At 50.4% G+C, this 15,681-nt stretch overlaps 1 protein-coding gene across 1 annotated transcript in view; it reads left to right on the plus strand.

Annotated features, from left to right (window-relative positions):
* aqr (aquarius intron-binding spliceosomal factor) overlaps positions 1–15,681 on the plus strand; it is a 50,281-nt gene that overhangs the window by 25,279 nt on the left and 9,321 nt on the right. The window contains exons 26-32 of the mRNA XM_083684109.1: positions 1–32; positions 1,902–2,111; positions 4,926–5,063; positions 5,238–5,309; positions 11,200–11,387; positions 11,946–12,117; positions 15,662–15,673. The exon at positions 1–32 is cut by the window's left edge and continues 104 nt beyond it. Coding sequence (XP_083540235.1) covers positions 1–32; positions 1,902–2,111; positions 4,926–5,063; positions 5,238–5,309; positions 11,200–11,387; positions 11,946–12,117; positions 15,662–15,673 — 824 coding nt within the window. The remainder of the gene's footprint in view (positions 33–1,901; positions 2,112–4,925; positions 5,064–5,237; positions 5,310–11,199; positions 11,388–11,945; positions 12,118–15,661; positions 15,674–15,681) is intronic.

Consider the following 15,681-nt stretch of genomic DNA (forward strand, 5'->3'; position numbering starts at 1 on the left):
GTGAGACGGCCGGACACTTCTACCTCTACCAGGTGAGGAGAGGGGGGACTGGGAGGGAGGGAGGGAGGGTGGGTGAGGGTGTTTTGATTGAGGCATAAGGACGTTTCGAGACGCTTCCGAACAAGGGGGGAAAATCCTATCATTCATCCTCGTTACCAGAGTAGGATCCGTTCCCAGCAGTATCATCTCGTTAAGGCACGTTAGCAGACCCTTTTTTTCTTTCTTTAAGCTGATCACATCCCAGCGTGATACTGCAGTGTCAGTATCTTGTTTTCATTCTCATCCCGCCGAGACAGCAAATACCCAAACGGTATACCCCTCTCTCTTCGTATTTCTGTCACCTAATTACCGCATTCAGGCTCCGGGTAAGAAGAAAATGCCACAGCGGACGATAATGCGTTGCGCTGCATCAGCAGAAAACAAGTCGAGAATAGACACAATAAAGATTCTTTTTGAAAATACAGGAACCCACGAAGGCAACTGTCATTTTGTCCTCCTGAGAGGTTATACAATAAGTCTAGATCTGGTCCTGAGAGGTTATACAATAATCTAGATCTGGTCCTGAGAGGTTATACAATAGTCTAGATCTGGTCCTGAGAGGTTATACAATAGTCTAGATCTGGTCCTGAGAGGTTATACAGTAGTCTAGATCTGGTCCTGAGAGGTTATACAATAATCTAGATCTGGTCCTGAGAGGTTATACAATAAGTCTAGATCTGGTCCTGAGAGGTTATACAGTAGTCTAGATCTGGTCCTGAGAGGTTATACAGTAGTCTAGATCTGGTCCTGAGAGGTTATACAGTAGTCTAGATCTGGTCCTGAGAGGTTATACAAGAAGTCTAGATCTGGTCCTGAGAGGTTATACAATAGTCTAGATCTGGTCCTGAGAGGTTATACAATAATCTAGATCTGGTCCTGAGAGGTTATACAGTAGTCTAGATCTGGTCCTGAGAGGTTTGTATCATCCCCAGATGTTAAATAAAGGAGTGTGTATGTCTCTGAGGCATGGTGTCAGTAAAAGGAACCCGGTGGTCGTACACTGGAGGCCGGACCAGAGACCACATAGCCTAGCTACTGTGTCACCGCTAGTCTTTATAGAGGCCAGGGGTCTGTGTCAGGCCCCTCACTGTCACCTCACTCTGTGCACCCCACACACACACACACACACACATACATACACACACAAACCGGAGGCTGGTGAAGGTAGAAATCGTAAGATGGGCTCATTGTAATGCAACCACGTGATACTGTTCCTCATTCCATTCCATGCATTAAAATGAGCCCATCCTCCCTGAGACACACACACACACACACCTACTTGCTCCAGTCAATCAGGGAACAGTGACACTCTCCCGGTCTCCTGTGATGAGTTGAGGACATTTGTACTGTTACCTGATGGGTCCTGTCTGCGGTTTCACCCCAGTGGTCCCGAGGGCCTTGTGTGAGGTGAAACCTGGTGCTGTATTAACAGCAGTAATGAGCTGTAGATGATGGTGGTGGTGGTGGTGGTGGTGGTGGCGGCGGTGGTGATTGATTCAACCAGAGATAGATAATGGTTCCTCGTCGTCATTTTCACGCTCCATTAAGGCAGATTGCGATGGTGGAGTCACATTTGTAACACGGAGGAGTTTGATGTGATTTTTTTATTGATTTATTTTAAGGTTGTGACTTGTAACTGCGTGTGTTTGTTTGTATTCATGTATATAACTTTATGTCCCTTTGTATACGGTTATGGTTATGGTTAAAGCAATTGTGTTAATGGGATGCAGGAGTGTTTTTATGAATGCGGGTGAGGTTCAGGTGTGTGTTGAATACCAAAAAAGGTCCCAGACCATAACATCCGAGGGGGGGGTCTGTCTGGTCTCTCTCTCTCTCTCTCTCTCCCCCCCCCCCTGCTGCAGGTGATGTCTCGCTGGGAAGAGTACATGAGCAAGGTCAGGCCGAAGCACGGCCGCCCGGTGGAGGCCGAGGCTGTGGCCACGCACTTCCCCTTCCACAAGTACTTCTCCAACGCCCCCCAGCCCGTGTTCAGGGGGCGCACCTACGACGAGGACATGGACATCGCCGAGGGCTGCTACCGCCACATCAAGAAGATCTTCACCCAGCTGGAGGTAAACAGGTCACAAGCATAAACACACACACACAGACACACACACACACAGGCATACACACTCACACACACTCTGAAACATACACATCAAGATGTCGTAACCCAGTTGGAGATAAACAACATACACACACACACACACACACATATTCCAGCAGTGTCAGCAGTGTGTGTCCCTCACAGGTCATTAGCTGTGTGGCCAGGTGGGAGCAGCACTCACTCCAGCCCATGTGATTGAGCCCACCCACACACACACACACACACACACACACACACACCTCTTTCTGAAGTCGTTCCAAGAACCACTGTAGCCAGATAAGCATCACTCTTAATGTGACTCCCATCAGTTGTAGGACCTAATCATGTGATGTGGTTAAATGGCTGTGCTGTTGCTTATTTTCTGAGACGGTCACAGTGGCTGAACAGTTAATCTTAGCCCATCCAGAATGACAGAGAATAGACAGGCTTTTCTTTTCCATGCTCCCTTCTTTCTCTCTCTCTCTCTCTGTCTCTCTCTCTGTCTCTCTATCTCTCTGTCTCTGTCTCTATCTCTCTGTCTCTGTCTCTCTCTATCTCTCTGTCTCTCTGTCTCTCGCTGTCTCCCTCTCTGTTTGCGAGTCTGTGTGAGACAAGGGTTGGAATTACATGATGATTGCCGACATGTCTGCCTCCTCCCCCCAACCCCACCCCCACCCCCTCCTCCTCCCCCTCCTGACCCCATTGGCAGTGACACAGGACCCGCTGTCTCCCTAGATGCAGATGGAAGATTAGAAGGCCTGGCACATACTCTGCATTCACGTACCCACATACACACACACGCACGCACGCACACACACACACACGCACACACTATCTGTCCCTCCTTCCCAGGCCCGTCCATCCATTCTTTATATAGAGATAACAATAACATTACAGATTTATGGGACCTATGCGAAGGCCTCGTAGAAGCAATAAAGAAGTTATAGGCTGGAGGTAATGTTCATCCAACACGTATGTTGGTCGTGATTTATCGTGTGTGTGTGTGTCTGTATCGCTGCCTCAGAGTCAACACGGCCACCGTCCTGCAGCCCCCCCACCTCGCCCAGGTGGTGACCTCATCCCTATCAGGATACAGCTCTCCCTGTGTCAGGGGAAAAAAGGCTGTCTGTCTGTCTCTCTCTCTGCCTGCCTGCCTGCCTGCCTGTCTGTCTGCCTGCCTGTGGATGGAGCAAGGCAGAGGGGCTGGGTGAGGGAGGGAGGGAGGGAGAGGGGCTGGGAGAGAGAATGTCTGTCTGCCTACAAGGCTGTCGTCGTCGTCGTTGTTGTTGTTGCAGCAAGGCTGTTTGTGTTTGAGTGGAGATTCCATAAATGCAGAGGATGCTTGTTGTTGACAGGACAGGCAGGGGAAGAGGGGAGACCCAGTGTGAGCTCAGTCTGCCTCCTCTGCTGCGCTTCTTTTAACTCACCTTTACTGTTGTTTACCTTGTTTCTTTCTTTTTTTTTAAACTTTTTTATATATATATATATACCCTTCTTCCCCCATCCACTGATCCACCCCATCCGTTGTGGTGGAGGAGCCATGGCACAGGGGGGTTAAAAATAGACCTCATCAATGTTGCATGTTTTTGATCGGTTTAATATTAATGTTAAAATAGTAACGGCATCAAATATTCATGTCGCAGTGCCCTCTGAGGCTCTCTGAGCCAGCCCCCCCTCTGAGGCCTACAACGGCAATGTGGCATCCTGAAAATAGCACGCCGGCGTACCCACCCTGCTCCACTATCTCCCCCCTGCCCCCCCCTCCCCTCCCCTCAGCAGCAAAGCTTTTATAGCAGCTATGATATACAGGCCCTCCGATGTCACCCGGGTTGCGGCTATCTCTCTAAAGAACGCCTCCAACCTCACTCTCCCATCCTGGGGGGGGGGGCCCTGGAAGAGAATCTGTATCGGAGTGTTCACTGCTGCTCACTAAGTTGCCATTAAACCGTAACCCACACCCTTTCAAATCCCCCCCCCCCCGCCCCCTCAACCAGCCCTGGAGGGAAAGAGACAGCTTGTTGTCTGAGATAGCTGAAGAGGTCAGGAGATGAAGAGGTTAATTACTGTTGGATGCAGGTTGCACATCTAAACTTGGGGATCTGAAAGAATCCTAAAAGGGGGTAGGATAGGGTTGCCTACCATTACGGTGTTGTCTTTCAGTACTGTTGGTCGTGGTTGGTTTGGGTGGGGGGGGGTTGTGGTTTGTCTCCGAGGAATTGCCTGGAATCAATTGTTCCAGTAAGGAAGCTGGGGTTGTGCATGTTTGCTGCTATTTCGGTATGACCTCCAAGAGACGGCTGTGAAGGAAAAGGTTCTGTTGAAAAAAACATGTCATAAACCTGTTTCGGCTGTTAGTTTGGACAGTGATGTGTTATTGGTTATGCAGAGTATTGAGGTTAACCTTAATCCCACGAGGGATTTGATCGACCTGTTATTATTCCTCCTCACCTTTAATCCGCAGACAATTATGTCTTCCCTCATCATTTCGCCGAATGACAAAAATAATCATCCACCTCTCTGGTTTTTTGAAAGAGACGCAATGTCTTTTCCCAAGCCCGTTACTGCTGTGTACGTGCTGCTCTTTGACCTGGTTGCAACAATCTGGCCATGTTTGAAAGGGTGGAAGCACACACAGCTCACAGTCGCTAACCCTAAACCTAGATAGAAAACCAAAGCGTTTAGCGAGCTACCCGCCACAGCGCTGTAGCCAATGTTGTCCTGTCCTGTCGAGCATGTCCGTCTAGCGTCTGGTGACCCTCTGACCCCCCCCCCTTGTTCTCCTCTGCGTCTCTCCTGTCAGGAGTTCCGGGCGTTCGAGCTTCTGCGGAGTGGGTTGGACCGCTCCAAGTACCTGCTGGTGAAGGAAGCCAAGATCATAGCCATGACCTGTACCCACGCCGCCCTCAAACGCCACGACCTGGTGGAGCTCGGCTTCAAGGTGAGGTGTCCTGGGGTTCTGACTCTCACCACGCACTTCACACACACCTCACACCTCACACACACACACACACACACACACACGCTCCCAGACCTGGGCTGAAATACCTTATTGTCCTCGTCGTTTCTTTGAACATTTATGTTTATCTGTCCTTCTCTGTTTTGTTCTTCTCAGTATGACAACATCCTGATGGAGGAAGCTGCTCAGATTCTGGAGATCGAGACCTTCATCCCTCTCCTGCTACAGGTACACTCCAATGGAACACGTCTTAAACCTCACCTGAACACCACCGTCAAGCCTAAAAGCTCACCTGAGTAGGAGTACTTCTCTCGGTCCTAACCCCTTCTGAGTCCTAACGTCGGTCCTAAACCTCCCACGTCAGTGCTTACAGTACAGTTAGTCGTGGAGTAGCAGTAAAACCGACCTGAGTACTATAGAGTATATACTACCCTACCTGAGTACTACTGAGTATGTACTACCCTACCTGACAACTACTGAGTATATACTACCCTACCTGAGTACTACTGAGTATATACTACCCTACCTGAGTACTACTGAGTGTATACTACCCTACCTGACTACTACTGAGTATATACTACCCTACCTGAGTACTACTGAGTGTATACTACCCTACCTGACAACTACTGAGTATATACTACCCTACCTGAGTACTACTGAGTATTATACTACCCTACCTGAGTACTACTGAGTATTATACTACCCTACCTGAGTACTACTGAGTATATACTACCCTACCTGACTACTACTGAGTATATACTACCCTACCTGACTACTACAGAGTATATACTACCCTACCTGACTACTACTGAGTATTATACTACCCTACCTGACTACTACAGAGTATATTAGATTAGATTAGATTAGATTCAACTTTATTGTCATTGTGCAGAGTACAAGTACAGAGACAACGAAATGCAGTTAGCGTCTAACCAGAAGTGCAAAATAGCAGAAAGTGCAATGAACAGTATTTACAGGTAGTGCAATATATGATCAGTAGTAGTGCAGTATAATATGCAGTGCAGTATAGCAGTATATGAGTACAGTAGCATTATAGCAGAATAAATAGTTACAGTATGAACAGTGTAGCAGCATATGAGCTGTATGGGTAATGCAGTCTAGCAGTATATATGTATTAACAGTAGCATGAGGTAGATAGCAGAATAAATATAAATATGAATATGGAATGCCGTATAAACAGTATAAACAGGTATGTACAGTATGTGCAGTAGTATTAAAGAAAATATAAGGATATGTGCATTATGTGCAGTATGAACAGTATGGACAGGTATGTACAGTAGAGCAGTGGTATGAGTAAGAGCAGGGGAGGGGAGGGGAGTAATAGTGCAATAGTGCAATTGTCCGGGGGGGGGGGGGGGGGGGGGGTTGCAGGGGTAGTAGGTTGTCAGGTCGGTGCAGTGTTCGAGTTCAGTAGGGTGACAGCCGCAGGGAAGAAGCTGCCTCTGAACCTACTGGTTCGGGTGCGGAGAGACCTGTAGCGCCTCCCGGAGGGGAGTGGGGTGAAAAGTCTATGGTTGGGGTGAGAGATGTCCTTGACGATGCTGCGTGCCTTACGCAAGCATCGCTTGCCCTGGACAGCCTCGATGGAGGGGAGTGAGGAACCGGTGATGCGTTGGGCAGTTTTCACCACCCTCTGCAGTGCTTTCCGGTCCGATGCCGAGCAGTTGCCATACCATACTGTGACACAGTAGGTAAGGATACTCTCGATGGTGCAGTGGTAGAAATTCACCAGGATCTGAGGAGACAGATGGACCTTCTTTAGTCTCCTCAGGAAGAAGAGACGCTGGTGAGCCTTCTTTATCAGGGTGGAGGTGTTGAGGGTCCAGGAGAGGTCCTCAGAGATGTGGACACCCAGAAACTTGAAGCTGGTGACTCGCTCCACCTCAGTCTCGTTGATGAGGATGGGGGTGTGTGCGCCAGCTTTAGACTTCCTGAAGTCCACAATGAGTTCTTTGGTCTTCTTGGTGTTGAGAGCCAGGTTATTGTCGTTGCACCACACTGTTAGGTGCTGTACCTCCTCCCTGTAGGCCGACTCATCGTTGTTGCTGATGAGACCGATCACCGTTGTGTCGTCTGCAAACTTAACAATGGTGTTTGAGCCATGTACAGGTGTGCAGTCGTAGGTGAAGAGGGAGTAAAGGAGGGGGCTCAGCACACAGCCTTGTGGAACGCCGGTGTTCAGGATGAGGGTTGAGGAGGTGTGGTTGTGAAGCCTAACAGACTGCGGCCTGTTGGTCAGGAAGTCTAGAATCCAGTTGCAGAGGGAGGGGTTGATGCCCAGTTGCCTGAGTTTGGAGATCAGTTTGGAGGGGATGATGGTGTTGAATGCTGAGCTGAAGTCAATAAACAGCATTCTCACATAAGAGTTAGTCTTGTCGAGGTGGGACAGGGCGGAGTGAAGTGCCGTCGAAATGGCATCCTCTGTACTCCTGTTCTGCCGGTAGGCGAATTGAAAGGGGTCCAGTGTGGGTGGTAGGCAGGTCTTGAGTTGGGCTAAGACCAGCCTCTCGAAGCACTTCATGATGATGGGCGTGAGTGCCACTGGTCGGAAGTCATTTAAGCTCGTTGCAGTGGAGTGTTTTGGCACCGGCACGATGGAGGTGGTTTTGAAGCACGCGGGGACAGCTGCTTGGGCTAAGGACAGGTTGAATATGTCAGTCCAAACCTTAGTCAGCTGCACAGCGCAGGCCCTGAGGACGCGTCCGGGAATCCCATCAGGACCAGCAGCCTTGCGTGCGTTAGTCCTGCTCAGTGCCGCACACACGTCGGTGGGAGATAGAGTGAGGGGCTGGTGATCCGCAGGGAGCACAGCCTTGATGGCCACCTCCTTGTTGTCCCTGTCAAAGCGGCCGTAGAAGTGGTTCAGCTCATCAGGGAGGGAGGCGTCAACGGAGAGGGGTGAGGTGTTAGTTGTTTTGTAGTCTGTGATGGCCTGGATGCCCTGCCACATGCGTCGGGGGTCAGAGTTGTTTCTGAAGTGATCCTCTATCCTCAGCTTGTGGTTGTGCTTGGCCTTTTTGATGCCCCTCTGCAGATTAGCCCTGGATGAGCTATAGGCCCGAGCATCCCCTGATCTGAAGGCAATGTCGCGTGCCTTCAGCAGGAGTCGGACCTCACTGTTCATCCATGGCTTCTGATTAGGGAAAGTGGTGATCCGCTTGAGTGTGGTGACACTGCTGATGTTGGAATTGATGTAGTCCAAAACAGATGAGGCATATGAATCAATGTCCGTGTGGGAGTCATGGGTGGCCTGAGTGGCAAACACACCCCAGTCAGTGTTTCCAAAACGCTGCTGGAGCGCTGAGTCAGCTCCCTCTGGCCAGACCTTGACTGTCCTCACTGTAGGTTTCACTCGTTTGATGAGTGCTGAGTACTTGGGCAGTAGGAACAATGAGAGGTGGTCTGATTGACCTAGGTGGGGGAGGGGAACGGCTTTGTACGCCTCAGCCATGCTGGTGTATACTTGGTCCAATGTCCTGTCTCCTCTGGTGGGGCATGAGACATTTCGGTGGAATTTGGGCAGTACAGTCTTTAGGTTGGAGTGATTGAAGTCACCCGCGACAATGAAGGCTGCCTCGGGATGCAGAGTCTGTTGTTTGCTAATGGCAGCATGCAGTTCTTTCATAGCAATCTTAGCATTAGCATCCGGGGGGATATAGGCTGCCGTGATAACAGTAGACGTGAACTCTCTGGGCAGATAGAAAGGTCTACACTTAACCATGAGAAACTCCAGGTTAGCTGAGCAGTGACTCTCGGTGATGGTAGTGTCCGTGCACCACGTCTTGTTAACATAAATGCACAAACCTCCACCTCTGGTCTTACCGGAGTCGCCTGCTGTTCTGTCTGCTCGGAGAACGCAGCGCCCTGCTAGCTCGATAGCGTTGTCGGGAACCTCGCTGTTGAGCCAGGTTTCAGTGAAAACCATGATGTTACAGTCCATAATCCATTTGTGGGTGGTGATCCGCAGCCGCAGTTCATCCATCTTGTTTGCCAGGGAACGAACATTAGCAAGGAAAAGGCTAGGTAGTGAGAGTCGGTGTGGAGTTAGCTTTAGCCTAGCTCTCAGCCCACCTCGGCTCCCTCGCCTGTGTTTTCTTTTCCGAGCCGGTCTGGGGCCTCTTCCGGTCGGTGTAGCGGAGTTAGCTGGACCCGCTGTTTTGCTAATCTCGGGTATATCGGGTATATCGTCGATAAAGATGACTGGAGTGCCGGAACCGATGTCCAGAAGTTCTTGTCGGCTGTACGATATGTACGCTAAACTGTTTTTAGCGAGAATACTTAAGATAAACAAGCAAATAACTACTAGTTCGCAAACTCTGGAGAGACACTGAGCGTCGCGATGCATGCGCGCCGCCATCTTGAAAATATACTACCCTACCTGAATACTACCGAGTATATGCTACCCTGCCTGACTACTACTGAGGATATACTACCCTACCTGAGTACTACTGAGTATATACTACCCTACCTGAGTACTACTGAGTGTATATACTACCCTACCTGACTACTACTGAGTATATACTACCCTACCTGACTACTGCTGAGCATATACTACCCTATCTACCTGAGTACTACAGAGTATATACTACCCTACCTGACTACTGCTGAGCATATACTACCCTATCTACCTGAGTACTACAGAGCATATACTACCCTACCTGACTACTGCTGAGCATATACTACCCTATCTACCTGAGTACTACAGAGCATATACTACCCTACCTGACTACTGCTGAGCATATACTACCCTATCTACCTGAGTGTGGCTCTCAGCCGTGATAGATGGGTTCCATAAAGGCTAATGAGGCTGTCATGTCTGGCCCTAATAGGCTCAGATAGCACTCACGTCTGTTTAGATACCAGACCATTAAGCACGTCAGCATAGCCAACAACCTGCAGTCCTCCTCCCCCCGCCCCACACACACACACACACACACACTCTCTATCTCTCTCTCTCTCAAACACAACCAGGGCGTCTGCCTGCCCGCCTCCCCAGCTGTCAGAACCATGCGTCGAGCAGCACACCATCATGAGACGCCTCTCCTTCGCCCCTCCTGTTGCGTCTCTGCCCGCAATTGAATCCCGGTTGACTTATGAGCGTTGGTAATATCAGGTTTGTGGAGGGTCAAGCTCCAATTAAACCCTCTCTCTAATCGGCTGCTCCAGAGCTTACTCCTCAGCACCGAGATACACTACCCCAGCGTGACCCTATCAAAACCCTTCCATGGATTTAGAAGCACAGGATTGGTTGGCATAGGATCAGCATTAGCCAATCACCTTAAACCATAGAACTTTATGTTATAAATATAACAAACTTTATGGGTGGGGGTGGGGGTGTGCAAAGCACGCACTTAAGGGGAAAGGGTGGAGAATTGGGACGCGGAGAGACTTGAGGAGCCATGGAGATACTCTCTGTAGAGAGTTCACCACTCGGTTAAGAGGCCTGGAAAAAAAAAGAGAGAGAGAGAGGGGGGGGGGGGGAGAGAGGGGGAGAGTTAAATTAGGTGGCAGCATGAAAATTGGATGTTGTGTGAAGCGTTGTCGGTGACGGGTCGTTTGAACTGCGAGGCAGAACATTTCAAACATGTGGGCTTGTGAAGGGGGGGGGGGGGGGGGTGGAGGGTGAAGAGGGAAGGAGGGGGGTCTATAGAGAGAGAGAGAGAGAAGGCAGAAGGTATAGCTATTCTCCAGGGGGGGTTGGTTCACTGAGAAGCCCCCTCCCCACACACACACACACACACACACACACACACACACACAAACTGTAACATGTTGTCAGAACAAGGGCCCCCCCCATGGCCAGCTGTGTGTGAGCTGTCCCAGTGGCGGGGCTGTACACACACTCCCTGTGGAGGACTAGTGCCACAGATGAACCACCCTCTCAAGGCTCATGCCAGTCACAGTCACACAAGGATGAAAAGAAAGTGTTTGACTTACTCTAGTTTCAGTTGTTTCTAACTCGGAGATAACAACGGGCTGGTTTGTGAGCGGTCACTGTAAGGCGGTGGTGTGTATTTTAGAATCATCATATGAAGCCCTCTTCCTCACTCTCTCCTCTCCCCCAACCCCCCCCCCCCCCCCCCCCCCCCCCCCATAGAACCCAGAGGACGGCTACAGCAGGCTGAAGCGGTGGATCATGATCGGAGACCACCACCAGCTGCCCCCCGTCATCAAGAACATGGCCTTCCAGAAGTACTCCAACATGGAGCAGTCCCTCTTCACCCGCTTCGTACGCCTCGGGGTGCCCACCGTCGACCTGGACGCCCAGGGACGAGCCCGCGCCAGGTGGGGCAACCGCTGGCATCATCCAAACATGAGGGGGGGCACTTATCAAATGGGGGGGGGGGGGGGGCACTTATCAAATGTTGAAAGTCAGCAAACAACAACAAAATAAAGTGAGAATAGAATAATAGAATAACACAGACGTTTGGAAAGATTATATAGAGTGTGATTCTGATCACCCCGATGGAGCCAGGCGGAGGAGGAGTTGGACATACACGTCTTATTGCGGCAGCCATTTTTACAGCATATACACTGTATGTCTGTCCATTATACAGTCAGCGCTCCTAGCCAGAGCCACTTCAACAGGGACAGACCTTTTACTCGACTGAGTAGACTCTACTCTAGGGGCTAGCGGCTAATACTGCGTATTCAGTTCTAATTGGCTCCTTCGGCATGGACTCGTACTTACGAGGCATCGAGTGTTGTGCTAATGCTAGTTCTGTGCTGTTGGTTGCACTTGGTGTGTAAGCCTGTGCCCTGTATGCTAACGTCTATGCTAAGCTAACATCTCTCTCTCTCTCTCTCTCTCTCTCTCTCTCTCTCCCCCTCTCCCCTCCCCAGCCTGTGTAACCTGTACAACTGGCGTTATAAGCAGCTGGGTAACCTGCCCCATGTCCAGCTCCTGCCCCAGTTCCAGGCACCCAACCCTGGCCTGCCCTTGGACTTCCAGCTGGTCAACGTGGAAGATTTCAACGGGGTGGGCGAGTCTGAGCCTAACCCTTACTTCTACCAGGTCAGTAACTCTCTCACACACACACACACACACACACACACACACACACAATTTACTACAGCCCAGAATCACTCTTGTTCTGTAATGTACAGCTCTAACAAAAAGAGCTGTAACACATGCATAGATGCAAAACCTCACATGCACAAAGGTATGCATAGACACACACACATATACACACACACACACTTAATTCGCCACGGCACAGAAACATCACTCTCAGTGTAGCGTATTGTGCTGGGATTCATTAATTTTTAACCATAATGGATTCCCTACAAGTCCATATGATATATTCATTACCTGGTGCACCCCCCCAACCCTGGAGCTGAGCTGCTTAGGACAGGCCAATGTCCTCCAGACAAGCAGCCAGATTGTTTTTCATTATGAAGTTGGAGAGTGGAGTGTGTCTGTGTGTGTGAGGGTTTATCTGTTGAGAAGTGTGTGTGTGTGTGGGGGGGGGAGTTATCTGTTGAAAAGTGTGTGTGTCTGTGTGTGTGTGTATATGTATGTGGGTTTATCTGTTGAGAAGTCTGTCTGTGTGGGTTTATCTGTTGAGAAGTGCATGCGTGTGTGTGTGTGTGTGCGTGCGTGTGTGTGTGTGTGCGCGGGGCTTGCACCCTCTGAGGCTGTTCATTGTTCTTAAATGGGCACCATGTGCCTGACATGTCATGTGTCTCTCATCAGATCACATGAACCTCTCTCCATTTGCCTGGGGCCATTTTCAGACATCTCAAGGGAATAGCTCAAATTCCCACCCCCCTTTGCGCGCACACACACACACACACACACACACACACACACACACACACACACGGATCAGAGAGCGTGAACTAGTCACTGGAGAGGCAATAGTGTCCAGTGTTTGGTGAATGCCTGTCACAGCTGTACAAACACAGCCCCCTTCCATTTTGCGCCCCAACACCACACACACACACACACACACTCTCTGACACACACACACACACACACACACACATACACCACATGCACGCACTCCACCCAGCTCTAAAGCCCATTGGGCAGCAGCAACAGGAGGCAGAGCCAACAGCTATCTATCCCCAGCCTCTTTGACTTGGCTCATTTGCTAAAGCACATTTACATTAGCACTCCAGCCCCTCCAGCACACTGTTGGCAGCCCCCCCCCCCCCCCCCCCTCTCCACCCCCACCCCACCCCCGCTGGTTTCAAATGGACCACTCAGGGGAAATGGTTTCCCTTATTATCCTCACTCCCGTGCCTTTGGCCCTGCGTTGTTTGAGGCCAGGCTGCACGTCCTTCAGTCAACAACACGAGTCTCTCAGTCTCTCTTCAGGATTCAGGACGTCTCTCTTTTACGGGAGTCTGGCGGCTTTCAGTCACCGGTAATAAGCCTTAAAGGTTCTCGCAACGGACGGATTATTAGTTCCTTTGGAGAAAAGTGGAGGGAAAGTGTGTGTGGGTGGGTGGGTGGGTGTGTGTGGGTGGGTGGGCGTGTGGTGCTACACACACTCTCTCTCCCTCCCTCGCTCTCAGCCACATGCCAGGCCTGGGCCCTCACTCACACAGACTGAGGCGAGGGGCTGAGGCAGCCGTGTTACCGTGGTTACGGCCGGTGTGTGTGTGTGTGTGTGTGTGTGTCCATCTCTCTAAGCAGGTTTAATCAGTGACTGCCCTGTAATCGCTCTGACCTTAAAAGTCTCCATGACAAACTCTCCACCACCAACACCACCTCCTCTCGGGCACTGAATTAACACCACCCCCCCTCGCCTCGCAGACACACCTAACCTTAACAACCCTGACTACCTAGCACACTATCTATGGCTAACGTTGGCTGAAGGTTGCTTAAATGTTTCCCCCCAACCGTTTATCCCCCGCACTCCGGGTACATGATGATGATGATGATGTTTATTATTCTTCACCTCAGGCATGGTAAAGTTAAGGGAAGCACAGGAACAAAGGTTGCCTAGGGTTTGGATATGACTCCATGACTGGCTCTCTCTCTAAGCGAGTCCCAGGCTCCATGAATTATTCCACTGGGCCAAAGATGAGAGGCTTTACTACCAGGGCGTAATTGAAACTGGCTGAATAATGCATCCTGTTGCCCTTTTTTAATGTCATTTTGGAGGGTAGATTCTTCTCTGTTGTAGACCTGGTGCCTCCAGGGTGAGTACAGAGGAGGGAGGAGGGACTGGGGTGTGTGTGTGTGTGTGTGTGTGTGGGGCTGTGTGTGTGGCTGTGTGTGTGTGTGTCTGTGTCTGTCTCTGTCTGTCTCTGTGTGTGTGTGTGTGTGTGTTTCTGTGTGTGTGTGTGTGTGTGTGTGTGTGTGTGTGTGTGTGTGTGTGTGTATGTTTGTCTGTGCGCACACACACGTGCACACGGTTTCGTAAGAGCTTGTTGAAATATAGCAATTTAGTCTTCGGTTAAAGTTGCTCAAAAACATCTTGAATCAATTATTTTCAAGATGTAAAACAGATGATCTCGCACTGCAGCGGAACGATTTAAACGACCTGAAAAACAGCCGATTCTCACACACTCCCTAACACGAAGACTGGCATTCCAGAACGTTCCCCACGGCCACGGCCACGACCACGACCTTAACCACGGAGGAAGGGAACAAAAGGGCCGAAAAATCAGGCCGATTCAGTCCAGTTGTACGTGGAAAAGGCTCGTCCCTCCTGAACGGTTCAGAGGACAGAGCAGGAGTGATGCTATTGTGGAGCTTTCGAGTACAAAGAGGAATTAATTCCAACCCAAATCAACTGGCTACTCACGTATGAATAATGGAGGGGGGGGGGGGGAGGGAGGGGGGAGGACTGTCTATGCTCTGGGACGTCAAACACTTCGTTAGAGAGAGAGAGATAGGGAGGAGGGGAGGGGAGAGAGAGAGGCAGACAGGAAACGCAGGCGCTGCAGCTGATGTTGGACAGATATGACCTGTATTTGGAACAATGGAGGGGGAGTGATGCTTCTCTCTGTCAGGATCCTCCTCTCCGCCTGGCAGACAGAACAGAGGTGATGAGAGGGCAGGTGACTGCGCATTGAGGGTGCACGTGTGTGTGTGTGTGCGTGTGTCTGTCTGTGCACGCCTATTCTGCGTGAGAAGACATTTCCATGGAATCCTCCCGAATGGATGCTCTTCTCCTGGCCTGGATCCGTATGGTTCAGCACCAGGCCAATGAGCTTGAGACACAGACACAGACACAGACACACACACAGACACACACACCCCAGGCACTGAACTAGATCTCCCATGTATTATTGTTATTATGTGCGTGCGTAAGTGTGGGGTGGATGGGTGTGCGCGAGCTCATTTATGTGTGTGTGTGTGTGTATATATGCATCTCTGTAAGCAGGTGTAATCAGTGACTGCCTGTAACCGCTCTGACCTTAAAAGTCTCCATGACAAACTCTCCAACACCACCACCACCACCACCACCAACACCACCACCACCTCTCAGGCACTGAATTAACATCCCCTCGCACATGACCCACCTCTCCACAATCCCCCCCCCCCCCCCCCAAACCTCACTGACCAGTCCCCCCCCCTCTCTCTCTCTCTCTCTCTGTAGAACCTGGCGGAGGCAGAAGA

The sequence above is a fragment of the Argentina silus genome (genome assembly GCF_951799395.1).
Source record: "Argentina silus genome assembly, chromosome: 13".
NCBI classification, from domain to species: domain Eukaryota; kingdom Metazoa; phylum Chordata; class Actinopteri; order Argentiniformes; family Argentinidae; genus Argentina; species Argentina silus.